This window comes from Pieris rapae, chromosome 24 (genome assembly GCF_905147795.1).
Source record: "Pieris rapae chromosome 24, ilPieRapa1.1, whole genome shotgun sequence".
Taxonomy (NCBI): Eukaryota; Metazoa; Arthropoda; class Insecta; order Lepidoptera; family Pieridae; genus Pieris; species Pieris rapae.
This window is the reverse complement of record NC_059532.1, coordinates 1,833,314-1,845,831: the sequence shown is the minus strand read 5'-3', so window position 1 is coordinate 1,845,831 and position 12,518 is coordinate 1,833,314. Positions and strand designations below refer to the sequence as shown.

Below are 12,518 nucleotides of genomic sequence, written 5' to 3'. Positions count from 1 at the left end.
TTGTACCTTCTCTTATTCATTACGCAAATCATGGTGTGTTAATTAATTTTTATGTGGTTAAAGAGCATCAACACAAAAACTAGTGCATTATATAACAATGTAGAATTTTTTTTAGCTGTTTTAAGGTGAAGCCGTGATTCGAAAAATTTATCAATCGTTTCGTCCATATTGGAAAGTTTAAACTAACATTTACGCAATAAATGAGAGTATGTAAAAGTATTATTTGTTTAAAATTATAAGAAAAGTAAAGATTCGTATACCTGGATGGTTCTCCATGATATTTCTTTTTTCCACACAATAGACTTTTTGAGTTTGAATAGTATTTCTATAGAAGGACTCATTCTAGTTTTTTAAGAACAAAAAAATATTGAATTTATTTTCTAATTATATTTAGTCCATATAAAAATGAACGAGAACAATTATTATAGTTTGAGCTATGGTACGAAAATCCAAAAAAGCAAATGATTGACAGGTAAAGTTCTTTTTTTTATTCTATGAAACAGAAAGCAGTATTTATATCAGAATATTTATAATATTGTCATTTCTATTTTCTATCTTTGTCATTTCCAGAATGCGTTTAGGACATGTAACACACCTCATTATTTAGCAAGGATTCGTATTGCTGATAGTAATATTTATGAGTGTGGAGAATATATTTGTGACAAATTAGCATCGGACCTAGTTGATACTTCCACGGGATTATTTAAGGTAAGCAAGCTTAAGCAATGTTAAGTAAATAAAATTTTAGTTTTGCAATCAAATAGAAAGGTAATAGGTATATCAGAAATTGGCAATATTACTACCTAAAAATATTTTATTAATTATGGTTAAAGGTATATCGTGTTATGATACCTAATTATTTAATAATTGCAATTGTTTAATTCAGAAACAATGCCTCGTAACTATGTCCTTAAGGGCCCCCGCGCACTAGCAGCCTGGCTGCGGCAGCCAGGCTGCCTAGTGCGCGGGGGCCCTAAGTCGTTAAGTGCAACATCAGAGTTCGTGAATTGCTTAAAACTGAGATGGAAAATGTTTGATAACGTCTGTTTCAGTCTTATCCCGTTGGGATAAGATTCATATATATAAAAAAACAATTTACGGTAGCTTTGTTAAATAAAGATATTTTTTATTCAGATGTAAGTTTTCAAGACACTTAAAACCGTTGATGACATCTTACATTAATTTTGGCGGTTTTAGAAAAAAAATCAATCTTTCTCCGTCACATTTTCATCTTTACCCGGTTTTGTAGTTGCAAAATATTTATTGTATTTAATTTTTCAGTCATATTATACACAAATTCATTGTAGTTTGTATACCTACCTATAACATATTATCGCAAGCTTGCACACAATATTTAGTATATACTATGATTGCACTATCTCTATTTATGTTTTTTTTATAAATCCATAGATATTACTCTAAAAATACTTCTTTCACCTTTACTGCTTGTAAATAATACGTCACACGTTAACCAACTCTCAAAACATGTTATAAAAATCTGTCAAAAAATATTATTAAAATCAATAGAAAATTTCAAACTTAAAGGGTATGATTATTTTTTTCCACATGATATAACAATTTAATTAATTCCCATAATTAGTAGCCTTATTTAACTTTTGTTACAGTTTCACAAATGGATTAAAACATGAAATGCCAACTTGCAGCCAAAACAAGAAATGCACACAAAATAGAATAAAATGTCACCGAGTTCCGATCTCACCACGTCCCTGTATTGACAGCCACAGAATACCACATTTTAACCCACAATTTCGCTCTCCAAGATGCCATAATCCTTTCATACATTCCCATTATCCAAACGCCGCTCATTGCATGGCGTCAGTCAAAAAGCGTTACGACTGTTCAGACGAATCAGAGGATGAAGAAGCAAAAGAAAAGGTAGAGATAATCCAATGTCCTTATACGGGTTCCACACAGGACGTGGAGTGTCAAGACGAAAATACTAAACTTAAAACTTGCTGTGTTCGTGACGTCGATTCAAAAGGATCCCTAAAAATTTTGCCTTCAGGATTCAAAGCGCATATATCCGTTGATATAGCAAGTGACCAGCAACCTTCAGTAGGACAGAAGCCGGAAGTGTGCTGCCGCGCTAAAAAGAGCATTGAAAACGTGTCCAACGAGAAGCAATCTCCTAAAGAGACTTCAACACCCAAATCAAACCAGCAGGATCCGAAAAATCTTGAACCATGTTGCGCAAAGTCTATGAAACCTTTCCAAACAAAAGAAGCACAATTTAAATTATCGGCTCAAGGTATTATTAAACGCGATACTGATTCAACTCTAGTCAAGCATATTGACAATGAAGCTCTTTCACTGCAAAGCGTAGAATCAGACGATAATGTATCTGAAAAGCCATGCTGTGCTAGCGCCTATCCTAGAATCAAAACTGAACCAATTTTGCCACCAAAAGGTATCAGTGGAACCGCTAGACCAGGCTACGTTGTGAATAAAGAGAGCCCGGATCCGATACCAGAAGAAAAACCATCAGAATGCATGATTGACGGTGGATGCATTCATGGCATTTCCAGTATAATGCCAAATGCGAAACAAAAGAAGCAAAACACTTGTTTTTGTGGTGCGAAAAGTAAAAAGGAATCTCACGTGTGTGATGCAAGCAAGCGTTTGATTGATCAGAAGAGTTGCCCGTGTCGATATCCGCCAGGTTATAGCCAATTCAGCTGTGCTGGCAACATTACCGGGGTATGCAAGTGTAATGGGGAATTTAAATAAATATTTTACTTGGAACTGGCATAGTTAAAAATGTTGCCATTAAAAAAAACACATAACTGGCATTATTTTTATTTTTGTTCACACTTCACTTGTATAACAGTTGTAGCACATTATAACACAATTTATTAAATTTACGTGAATTTACAATTGTTCTAAAATTAATTGCCATAGATATAATAAATTTACTATAATATTTGAACGATATATGTTGGTCCTTTAATTTACTTTCAAATAAAGTTCAGATATTGAACACACAGAAAACAATGCGTTCAAATTTTTTTTAAAATTATTTTATGTTTTTTTCTTAGAAGTTATATAGAAAACTTCAGTTTACGTTTTTTCTTTTTTTCCACTAATTTTTTCTCCTCAATGAATTTACAAATAATCGGCGTAGATTTATCGGCGGTAAAAGTATCTGCAAATGAATTTTATTTCAACACCTAATTTGTAGATATTACATACATTAATTCACCATGAAATTATGCATATTTTTTATCTTAACAAAAATAATTTGAGTAACTATTGATTGCTAATCTAGTTAATATATATACATATATTTATATATAAATCTAATAAGCTAATAAAGATGCTTATATATGCAAGTTACAAATATAAGATATACCGGTATTTGTTAATTCCTTTGTGAATTTCTTTCGTTCAACGGTTTCAGCCTGGCCTGTAAAAATACTAATGTAGAAAACGAACCTTAACTCAAAACTATTATATTCTTATATGTAGAAATCTTGGTCAAGCTATATTATTCATTATATATACCCTGACCAAGACCAAGAAAAAATAACTAAACGAAATCTCAATTAAATTTCAGTGGGCGAATTTTTTTTTGTTATATCGTGCTGTATTTCGTAAGGCGCTTTTTCTATAAACTGACATTATATGTACTGCTTAAGAATTTTTAATTTAGCTTCAGTAAATTTGTTGTGAATCATGCACTCTATAAGCATAGACTGTATAGCAACACACAGGCATGTCAATGTCTAGTGGCAAAAATACAAAATAATCAAACCTGGTAATCCTCCTGCCATTTGTAAAATATTAAAAATGATAGATACTGAATCAACCCTTACAATTTCAATTTGTCAACCCTTAAAAACGATAATTAGTTCCCTCTATCTTGAACTCTTGGGGATTTCGTTTGTCACATTTAGCGCAAAGTTATAAAAAACATACGCAACTCTTAACTTTTTTAGATATTCAACGCACTTTCGTATGTTGGCAGCACTGCTAATAAACTAACCGTGTATTTTCTGAAGTTGTGTTCTCAATGGCTTTAGGAACAATCGCATTGGATGACTTTCATGAATAAAGCCATGCCTTGTCATATCAACTGACGCTGTCTCCTTCTGTACTAGCTTTTGCAAGAAATTTCTTGTGCCAATGGGCATTTGGGGTGTTGATTTTTGCGCTTTTGGGTTCACACTCATATTGTATTGTTTTTACAAAAATTTGTTTTTCACATATTCAAATAGTCGTTATTTTTGTCATTTTTTATAATATTGTCAATTACCCAATCTATGATACTCATAGAGAGTATAATGTCTTGTAATGCCATAGAGTATGGGGCATAGAGCATGAACATCTGTTTCACTTGTCATTTACTATAGTAAAAGTTCTTCAAAGAGGTTTACAGGATTACTCTGGTTTCCCTTCAAAACATAAAAAGGTTTACAACACTTATACTATTAGAACCACTCAATTTAGAAAACACACCTCTTTTCTGATTTTAATATACCCAACATGAATTTTTGAATAACTTTCGTTTGTGATTTATGAACAATAAAAAAATACAAATTTATAAATCAATTCATTTATTTAATTACCTTAAATCTCTAATAACATAATTTATTAATTAAAATACAAAATCTGTAGGGCAATCATTTTAATCCCCCCATTGTTTCCGGTCATAAATACATTTTGAACATTACATCTCAATAGCTCATTCTTTTGTTGTCCTGGGTTCGAATCCGAGACTAGAAAAAGGGAAGAGCTAATTAATTTTTAACTAAGAAATTCACCTACATTTAATGATATAATTTTCTACTCTACAGATGTGTATGTGTATTAAGTTTATATATTAGCAAACTCGCACTAAATGAGATGTACAACTGTGGTCCTAGTCTCAGGGTAAGATTCGGAGTTAAGATTTAGCACCAAGTATAACTCTTGTATGTCTTATATGAGTTTAACTTAGGTGTGATAGTTCAGACTATACTCAGCCCTTACTTTTAGAATCTTACTTTAAGAACAACCTACCTGATAAACTATTTGCTATTTCTTCCAAGAAAGGGCCAATCATATGACAAGATTGTCAGTGATAACCTGTCTATGATATTTTTTGCTATATTCAAATAACTGGTAGATAGAATCGTAATATGCTTACATGTAAGCAAGCTACAGTGCATTAAGCCTTTGTATGATTGAACAGGAGAAAAATAACTTACGTATGTTACAAAAGTGAAGTAATTTTGATTACAGTGTAGTGTTGTACAACAGATTTAGCAGCCAAACCTTTACTCAACCTTTTCATAAATATTAAATTTATCATTTTTCACTTACAAAAAATACACAATTTGAGATCAAAGTTCATCCCACATTAAATTCACACAAAATAGTGTGGTTTCTTTGCAATGATTCCATATTCTTGTAATGCTGGCACTAAGTCTTCCATTGTCATTACATATTTCTTTTCTTTAGGTCCTTTTTGATTTTTGCTCATTGACATTTGGCTGGAGGTCCTCATTTTGCAGTGCTGGAGAGCATCATTAGCAATATCAGAGAGAAATTTCTGTGCTGCTAGTGCTATGAGGCGGATAAGCCTGAAAACATAGATAAAGATTTACCTTACCCTATTTACTACATTCATATGATAAAGATCTTCCTTAGCTCAAGTTATCTATAAATCAATAGATTGAAAACCATTTCAACATTTATAATGAATGTTGAAGTCTGAATAATAATTTCAATAAGGTCAAATGTTTTAAAAATTTATCAAATCAAGCTAGATAAATATTTATGGTCTTATATTATTTTATGATCTTAATTATTGAACAATGTAAGGAAAGTTTTATCCAATACTCAGTAATTTAACTAATATTCCCTTTAATTAGGATAGCCTATTGACTTAGGTCTACTGTTAAGCTAATGTAATATAATCAGTATTTATTTGTTAATAAACCATTATTATTGACAAAAATTACCTCGGATCTTGCGATTCGAAGCCAGACATATTCAAGTAAAAAGCAACAACAGAGTCGGGAACTGAAGGTGTGTAGTTTTCAAGTTGCAAGAGAAAGTCACTCAACGCGTGACCGACGCCCCCATCGTCGTCACCAACAGATGGAGAGTTCATACGACTCATTTGCATGCTGTTGATATTAATAAATAGACTTTATTACATTAATAACGCATTAACTATAAATTTTCAGTAAATCGCTTACACTCACCCTTTCTTCGTACAAAGAATAAAAAAATTACAGTAGATATAGAATATATAACGCTGTACAGATGAAACCGTAAACAAAACCCACAGATAATTTTTATTGTTGCGTATATGCAGCACAGAACACGTCACGGTGAATGTTAAAACATTCGGTCATCCTTATAAACAAAAGAACGATGTACTTTTATAAATAAACACTATAATATAAAGGAGTTTCTTTACCAAGTAAATCAATTAAATCGCCAATGTAATCACAGTCCTATTAATCATAGTCCCCTGAACAACTTTGTATAGGCTAACCTTGTTGCTTTGTTGTTTCCGTTGCTGTTATTTGGACCTATTAAACATTACATATGTACTTTTGACTGTGATTACTTACAAAACTTTATTTAAATTTCAATGTAAATACTACATAGTAGACATTCATTTTATATTCGTGTAGTTTTACCTGTGTGGTAACGAAACGCAATGTAAGGTTAAACTTTGGATGTTACAATACCGAAAATTTTATTTTACAGAACGGGAACTTTATCTTTAAGTAGAGCAGAAATTTTAATAACACTTATTGTATTATAAAATATATTTTTTTTTTTATGTTCTGAAAAAAAAAATAGATGATTAAATATTTTTCGTTCATTTGGTTTAATTTGTAATACATTAAAAATATATATATTTGAACGTTGTTAATAAGATTGGAATATTATTCATTATTTTGTTATATTAGAATTTGAAGAATTCATCTATCGTTACACTAAAGGTCTTAGTAATCTAACCCATAACTATTAATAGGTAATTGGTAAATTTAAAAATTGTTTGGCAACATTGACCTCGTGGTAGTTTGCCGTTAGGTTGGCAACTCTACCCCTTCCTTCCTTCTTTTGCGCCGCTCCTCAAGGCAGAACAGCGAGTGAACGTGATCGATCGAATTTCAAAAAAGGCACACACCTACCCCTGTGCTTCCCGTGATCACGAAATAACTCTATATCTCCTGACTTAAAACATCGGGAGTTAGTGTTTCGTGATTTAAGTCCAAACAGTGAGTTCAAGACTCGACGCCTTCAAGGCCTATTACCTAACGAACCACATTGAAGAAAAATGTCCGGCAAGGGAGGATTAGGCGATCCCGTCGCTTTCGCGAAGGATTTCATCGCTGGTGGTGTGTCCGCCGCTGTCTCCAAGACTGCAGTAGCTCCGATCGAGCGTGTTAAGCTGCTTCTGCAAGTCCAGCATGTCTCCAAGCAGATCGCCGAAGACCAGCGCTACAAAGGTATCATTGACGCTTTCGTCCGCATCCCTAAAGAGCAGGGTCTGCTCTCATTCTGGCGTGGTAACCTTGCCAACGTCATCAGGTACTTCCCAACACAAGCTCTTAACTTCGCCTTCAAGGACAAGTACAAGCAGGTGTTCCTTGGTGGTGTCGACAAGCACACCCAATTCTGGCGCTACTTCGCCGGTAACTTGGCTTCCGGAGGTGCCGCCGGTGCCACATCTCTATGCTTCGTATACCCCCTCGACTTCGCCCGTACCCGTTTAGCCGCTGATGTCGGTAAAGGTGAAGGCCAACGTGAATTCAGCGGTCTTGGAAACTGTCTGTCTAAGATCTTCAAATCTGATGGACTCGTCGGTCTCTACAGAGGATTTGGTGTGTCGGTCCAGGGTATCATTATCTACCGTGCCTCATACTTCGGTTTCTACGACACAGCCCGTGGTATGTTACCTGACCCCAAGAACACACCAATTGTAATCAGCTGGGCCATCGCTCAAACTGTCACAACTGTTGCTGGTATCATGTCATATCCATTTGATACCGTACGTAGGCGTATGATGATGCAGTCTGGACGTGCCAAGGCTGATATCCTATACAAGAACACCATTCACTGCTGGTCAACTATCGCTAAGACTGAGGGCGCTGGTGCCTTCTTCAAGGGAGCCTTCTCAAACGTACTAAGAGGCACAGGAGGTGCTTTTGTGCTTGTCTTATATGATGAGATCAAGAAAGTTCTCTAAATAATGTAAGAATTGTTACCAATGTGATTTAAAATCAGCCACTCCTTCAAATCATGTATTATTAGATCAAAAATGCATCCTAGTAACTTATTTTTAGTTAAATAAAGTGTTATACAATGATTCCAGTTTGTAATTGTTTCATTAAAAAATTGAATGTTACATAACTTCTGTCAGCCATTTTAACAATAGAATTATTTATTACATTTAAATTCAAATTAAGAATGTTCAATTCATCTGCCAGTTGTTATGTAACCTCATTCCATTCTGACAGATGACTGCCAGGCCAAGGTTTCAAAGTCTAGTTTGCAAACATTGTTCAGTAATCTAGTTGAAATATAACAGGCACTGTAACCTAAATGTGTGTAGTGAAAAATCATTAATTAAAGTGTATTCTTGCGATAAACTGTTATGTAACAATCTATGTATGATGCTGTGTGAGTAGTCCACACTTATTTAATCAATAACATCAGTAGGTAACAGTTATGTATGTTGGGTAGGGGTGGACGTTAAATATCTTGTCCTCGGGTGTGAGTTTTTTTTAAGAAAAATTCATGCCTTGAGTGAATAAATTGGAAAAATTAATAATTGTTCTTTTATTACAACCTACCTCTATCATGGTACTTTCCCAGGATTATTTTTATAATAAAAGTCAACATTAAAACTTAGTAATGGCTACCTATCTTTATTTAGAGACTATTAATGACAATAATTGACAATTAAGCTGATGAGTCATGCCATGTACCTTATTCGGCACTTTGAAACTTATGAAATAATTATTTTATAATAGAATAGGTGTGAGACAACAACCCCTAAAATTTTCTTAAGCTTACAGTAAATAAGATCCATGCTTAAAATATGGTTATGGTTGCTTATGGTTTTAAAACATAAAAAGAACATTTTATAGAACCAGCATTTACCAATTTAAGGGAATCGGGAGTAATAACTAATGATGATAATTGATAACTAAGATTTCATTCATTATAAAGGTATTATTCTATGCTCTGTCATTGAACTTATGCACAAGATGGCGGATCTGTCAAAATTTATTGACCCTTGTACGTGACGTCACAAGATGACGTAAACGACGCAGCATAGTCTGCAGTAATAACGTAACAAGTCGTTGCGTAATCTATCTTTTATGAATAACTAGCCTAGACGATGCATTTTGCATGGGGAATAAATAATTAAAATGGAGCATCAGTCATAATCTACTATATTTTGCAACCAAGATGGCAAATCTTGAGATATTATAAACAATTTAAAAATTTCGAAAATTGGTAAATATATTGGGGTTCTCTAAACATCATACAGAGTGTTATGTCCTGCGAATGTAAGTCGGCTTAGGAATGAAATATGTTGCCATGTGAAATGTGAATTGTATTTCACCTTGTATTGTGTCGTTTCTACGAACCGGTGAAAACTGACACTATAAACACTTTCAGTGAATTAGGTTATTTAACGCCGGATACAGTTAACAGTATGCTATTGCAAAAATGATAGGTTTTTATAATCTCTTCGACGATACGTTATATATTTCTTATAGAAATGTTAAATAGTGGTCTTAAATTATAATTTATGAATTAATAGGGTTATACGTTATCTATTAGGCGAGTAGGTCTTTGCTAAGATCTTTTTAGTGTTATATGTACCTACTCGTAGAAAGCCCATTGGTGTTCAGCTGGCGTTCGAACTTAATCCTGCACTGAAACCACTAAGCTAATACTATTCTAAGTAGAAATGTAAAGAATCCTGCATGTCTTCAGAGTATTGAGATTTGTTGCGTGCGTGTCAAAAATATGATTTATTTTGACTAACTAAATTTGAATGCAAATTGATATGATACTGAAATCGTAACTTAAACATGCTGGAAGAATATGCAAGAATGTTTTAATAAAAATGATTAAACAAACAGATATTATGCAACCCCCGTAAGTGTAATATTGAATTTGTAGAATAAGATAATATTGTACTATGGGTCGTGACCTACGTCCCCGCATCGATTTATCAGTGCTGCCAACCGTTTGCCGCATGCTTATGTAAGAAGCAAAGAGATTCCGAGCAAGGAGTTTGAACATAGACAATTATTTCCATTCTTGGCTCGCGATTCAATAAAGTTATAGACTTGATTTGAAGCCAATACAGGATTTTAAGTACACAGTTTAATGAAATAACGATTTAATGACATAATTTAGTTGGCTCTGTTCAATTTAAATAAAGAATATAAGAGTTGATTATTCAACAGATGAGGAACCAAAAAATTATTTAATTTTACTTAAGTCACATTTACTTTTAAAATTTTATTGATACTTATAAATAATTTTTTTGACTGTCCTGGAAAAACGAGCAACTTAAACGTATTATTGCTACGGGACAGGAGGCAAATTAGTTCTGTAAGGTTCATTCGTTATTTTCTTGAATGCCCCTAACGCCCGAATCCACAATCTCAGATTGAAAGCAATCTGAGATCAGACCGTGACAGTCGATCGATCTCCTATCTGCATTCGAATAACCAAACCATACGTAGACTATCAATTTTTGTCGAACGATAGAAAGCAATCTCTTTTCTCTTTACACTCATATTTGATAATCAATATGAACCAAATAAAGTGAATAAAACTGTACAAATAATATTAGAATATACATGTCTATGTTTAAAACATATCAATCAGCTTTTTAATTATTATAAAACTGGTGTAAGTTAAAATATTAAAAGAGGATATTGGCACAGTCGAACTGTTATTTCATACAAAGCTCTATTCCACATACACCGATCCGACCTACTAGATATATATAAATAGATAGCATGTATCGCATATAGTTATTACAATCCGTCATTGGTTATTGGCACACTTTTATCACTCTTCGGATTAACATGTCTATTTCAGATGCTAAAAATGTATTGGGATAGGTTGTTGGGTTTGGGCGTGAGTGATTGTTAGGAGATGCCTGTAATGGGAGTTTTTTTTATGTATGCAAACAGCTCACATTACCAAAAGGCTCGAAAGTGCAATGCCTGCCTTTTAAGAATTGGTACACTGTTTTCTAGAAGCCCAAACCTAATAACCTATTCATTATCAATTTTTGCCTATCTGTTTTTCGCTATATTAACAAATAAATATAAATCAGTGGCGCTACAACCCCTTTAGGTCTTGAGGCTCAGAATTCTGAATCTGTTTCATGATTATTTTTAAATCTAATAGGCAAGTAGGTGATCGGCCTCCAGTGCCTGACACGCCGTCGACTTTTTGGTTCTAAGACATGTCGGTTTCCTCACAATGTTTTCCTTCACCGTTCGAGCAAATGTTAAATGTGCACATAGAAAGAAACTCTATTGGTGCACTGCCCGGGATCGAACCTACGACCTCAGGTATGAGAGTCGCACGCTGAAGCCAATACTGCTATTTATGTATGTTAGGTTACATAACAAGAGACAATGTTTGTTTTTTTAATAAAATGTTTGCTTATGGCTTCTGCGGGTGCCTCTTAATATTGGAGGTCTTTAAGGGCGTACTGAGTACTCCCATAGATGACGTGCGCATGACGCGAGTACTGTGAAGGCTCTTGAGAAAACTGGCATGCCTTAGACCTAAAAAGACAGACTAAAAAGCTGATCACCTAGTTTAAAAAAAAAGATACAGAAATCTGAGGCCATGTAAAAGACGGCTATGTTTGACAAATGTACTTTACAACACAGCATGCTTGCCTGTTATAATCATATTTTTGTTCAACGATAAAAACTCGTTCAATAAAAAATGATCATGTGGGACAATGACATGCGCACATCACATGCTTTTATCAGACGTAAGTTGATAATGAATTTCTAAATCTGATTTATAACGTCGATTATATCTAATTAGATTAGTCATTGAAAGTTCACACTTAAAAAATTAGGCAAGAATCAAATCAAGGTATTTCAATTAATGTGCAGTCATGTGGAAAGGTCAATGGTTGCAGCTCCCTACAAACGTACTAACTCCCTAACTCCCTAAAAACGAGAGTTCATTGCCAGTTCTTCTCTTCCGTTCTACGCCCTTGATTTGAGAACCGAAAGTAAATGTAAAATTAGAGGAATTTAATGTTTATTTTATTTTTATTTTTTTGAATCTGAATTTTTGCCGCCACCACCACCACTTGCAACTTTATAAAGCGCAAATTCGGCCCCAATGGAGTAGTGTTCCCAACTATGGGTGGGAGCTCCCAGGCACCAGCTCTTTCTGGTTGACTCGAATCGTCGACTACCAGTCACTTTCTGACTATCTGCATCTACCGCTTGGATTTATCATGGAGTGTGTTCAGATTGTTAGGA

The 12,518-nt window shown here is 33.9% G+C and overlaps 3 protein-coding genes across 3 annotated transcripts; 2 read left to right on the top strand and 1 right to left on the bottom strand.

The window, feature by feature from the left end:
• The first annotated feature begins 1,382 nt into the window (after window positions 1-1,382).
• On the top strand, window positions 1,383-2,859 carry LOC111001814. The gene is made up of 2 exons (XM_022271841.2): window positions 1,383-1,546; window positions 1,626-2,859. Exon 2 carries the CDS (start codon window positions 1,651-1,653, stop codon window positions 2,746-2,748), a length of 1,098 nt encoding a protein of 365 aa, XP_022127533.2. The 5' UTR covers window positions 1,383-1,546; window positions 1,626-1,650; the 3' UTR covers window positions 2,749-2,859.
• A 1,700-nt stretch (window positions 2,860-4,559) lies between these two features.
• Window positions 4,560-6,298, bottom strand: LOC111001815 (transcription initiation factor TFIID subunit 10). Its single transcript, XM_022271842.2, has 3 exons — window positions 6,210-6,298; window positions 5,964-6,131; window positions 4,560-5,582 (listed from the first exon to the last, which is right to left on the bottom strand). The coding sequence occupies exons 2-3, from the start codon at window positions 6,128-6,130 to the stop codon at window positions 5,366-5,368; spliced, it is 384 nt and encodes a 127-aa protein (XP_022127534.1). The 5' UTR covers window position 6,131; window positions 6,210-6,298; the 3' UTR covers window positions 4,560-5,365.
• Window positions 6,299-7,064: 766 nt separating this feature from the next.
• LOC111001811 (ADP,ATP carrier protein) lies at window positions 7,065-8,340 on the top strand. The gene has a single exon (XM_022271839.2). The coding sequence runs from the start codon at window positions 7,301-7,303 to the stop codon at window positions 8,210-8,212; it is 912 nt and encodes a 303-aa protein (XP_022127531.1). The 5' UTR covers window positions 7,065-7,300; the 3' UTR covers window positions 8,213-8,340.
• The last annotated feature ends 4,178 nt before the right edge of the window (window positions 8,341-12,518 follow it).